This window comes from Geospiza fortis, unplaced genomic scaffold, assembly GCF_000277835.1.
Source record: "Geospiza fortis unplaced genomic scaffold, GeoFor_1.0 scaffold1181, whole genome shotgun sequence".
In the NCBI taxonomy this organism is placed as follows: domain Eukaryota; kingdom Metazoa; phylum Chordata; class Aves; order Passeriformes; family Thraupidae; genus Geospiza; species Geospiza fortis.
The window spans coordinates 211,005-213,215 of record NW_005054664.1 but is presented as its reverse complement, the minus strand read 5'-3'; the positions used below and the strand labels follow the sequence as shown (position 1 = coordinate 213,215).

Sequence of the window (2,211 nt, the reverse complement as noted above, 5' to 3'; positions counted from 1 at the left end):
CACGTGTGCGAGGGGGGCTGGGAGAACAAGGAGGCAGAGGAGGGGGGCTGCTGTTATTTGGGGGCAATCCGCAGCTTTCCGCTGTTAAAAAAAACCCCGCATCTATTTTTTTTAAAAAAAGCGCGAAAAATAGGCTTAAAATTTAAAAATAGGTGGAAACTAGCTGAAAACGCGAGCAGAAAGAGCAAACCCCAACCCCGCTGTTGTCCGTGTTACCCAGACATGACTGGACCAGACGGGAAGAGGGCGAGGACAGCGTACACTCGCTACCAGACCCTGGAGTTGGAAAAGGAATTCCACTTCAATAGATATCTCACCCGCAGGCGGAGGATAGAGATCGCTCACGCGCTCTGCCTCTCCGAGCGCCAGATCAAAATCTGGTTCCAGAACCGGCGCATGAAGTGGAAGAAGGATAACAAACTGAAAAGCATGAGCCTGGCCTCGGCCGGCAGCGCCTTCCAGCCCTGAGCCTCGCCAGCGCCAAAACCGGCGGCAAAAACGAGCGGGAGGCGAAGAGGAAGGAGAAGAGGAGGAAGGCGAGGAGAAAAAAAAAATTAAAAAAAAAAATAAAACACAACCCAAAACCACAGCGAAACCCCCGAGTGAATAATGAAATAAAGAAAGGAGCGGCAGATGCGCGGTTTGGGAGGACTGAGCAGCGAGGCACCTTCGGGGCTGATTCCTCCCCAGAGCAGCTCCTGGCGGTGCCCTCAGCCCAGGACTGAGCTCCCCTTTTTGGAAGTTTTTTTGTTGTTGTTTGTTTGTTTGTTTGTTTAAAAACAAGGCAAAAAAAAAAAAAGAAATTAAATTTTATTTCCAGATGCTCCTCCTGCTCTCGTTGTTCTTCTGAATGTGTGTGTGTCCGTGCTCTCTTGGTGCTTTCTGGAAAGCTGGCATGTGTTCTGTGAGCCCTTGAATGTGATAACTTATTTATGAATCCAGAACAGATACGGTTCTTGGTTTATTTGTTTGGGATTTTCTTCTTTTTTTTTTTTTTATTTTAATTTTTTCCCCCCTCCCCTTTTTTTTCCTGCTCTTGGGTGAGTTTTTCTCTGCCTAAGCGAAAATCGGGGGTTCCTGCACTACAGTCGCAGAAAAAAAGTCTTAAAAAACCCAACAAAAATGGAAAAAAATAGAAAAAATATAGAAAAAACAACAAAAAAAAGCAGCTCTTGTATCTTTCTGTCTTAAAATTGTCCAGTCTGTGTTTTAGTCCAAACTCCAGGCCAGGATTTCTAATCCCAGCCTCATTCCAAGGCGTACTCTTAGACGTGGGTGAACTTCACTATTAAAAATTGATAATAATACAAAAAATTAATAACTCAAAAAAAAAAAAAAAAAAGGGAAAAAAAAAAGGAAAAAAAAAAAGAAAAAAGAAATGTACAAAAGCGGAGAGCGACGCTGGAGTGCTCCGATGTTTGTAAATATTAGAAATATTTCTGCCGTGAGTAATAGCCGGGTCGTAGTGGGCAGAGTGAATGCGGTGTTCTGTGTAAAAATGGCCTCTGTCGTGTCTCGCAGCCGGGTAGTTCTTGGCCAAGCAGCTTTTTGTATTTGTTTGTAGCTTTACTCGAACTCAAATAAACGTTTTCCCCCCACTCACAAAGGCTCCCAGTCGCGTTCTTATCGCCCCCGACCCCTCCGAAATTCGCAGCCTGCCAAACCCGCCAGGTGCCCTCAGCGTCTGCTGGGCGGCAGAAACGCCCCAAAACGCCTCAAAACGCCTCAAAATCCGTCAAAATCCGTCAAAATCCGCCAAAATCCGCCCCAAATGCCGGCACCGCGCGGGGTTCCAACGCAACCATCACCCCCAAAAGCGCCGGGCCCCCCCAGAACGCCTCGGCCAAAGCGAATTTTCCTCCCCCAGCGCCGCTCCCAACGCTCCTTGCCCACCCTCGCACCACTCCCGAGCCTCTCGGGGATGCTCGGCCCGAAAAGACCCCCCCGCGCGCGCGCAGCCGCGGCCAAACTCGGCCCCTGCGCCGGCCCAGAACTGAGCTCGGGCTAAAGTCGAGCTTAGCGCGACGCCTCTGGCACCTCCGCAGCCCCGCTCGGGCTCGCAGCAAGGAAAGTTGAGCTCGGAACTTACCCAACTTAATCTCTGCCACTGTTTGGGGACTTCTTTAAGTGATTTTGAGAGGGATGTGAAGTGGACTGTCAGATCCCAAACCATTTGCTCGCCTTCCCTTTGGTAAATTTTTTTTTTTTCTC

The 2,211-nt window shown here is 48.8% G+C and overlaps 1 protein-coding gene across 1 annotated transcript in view; it reads left to right on the top strand.

The window, feature by feature from the left end:
• HOXB5 (homeobox B5) overlaps window positions 1-1,602 on the top strand; it is a 2,973-nt gene extending 1,371 nt beyond the window's left edge. The window contains exon 2 of the mRNA XM_005430649.2: window positions 221-1,602. Within this exon, the coding sequence (XP_005430706.1) occupies window positions 221-468 (248 nt within the window). The 3' untranslated portion in view covers window positions 469-1,602. The remainder of the gene's footprint in view (window positions 1-220) is intronic.
• The last annotated feature ends 609 nt before the right edge of the window (window positions 1,603-2,211 follow it).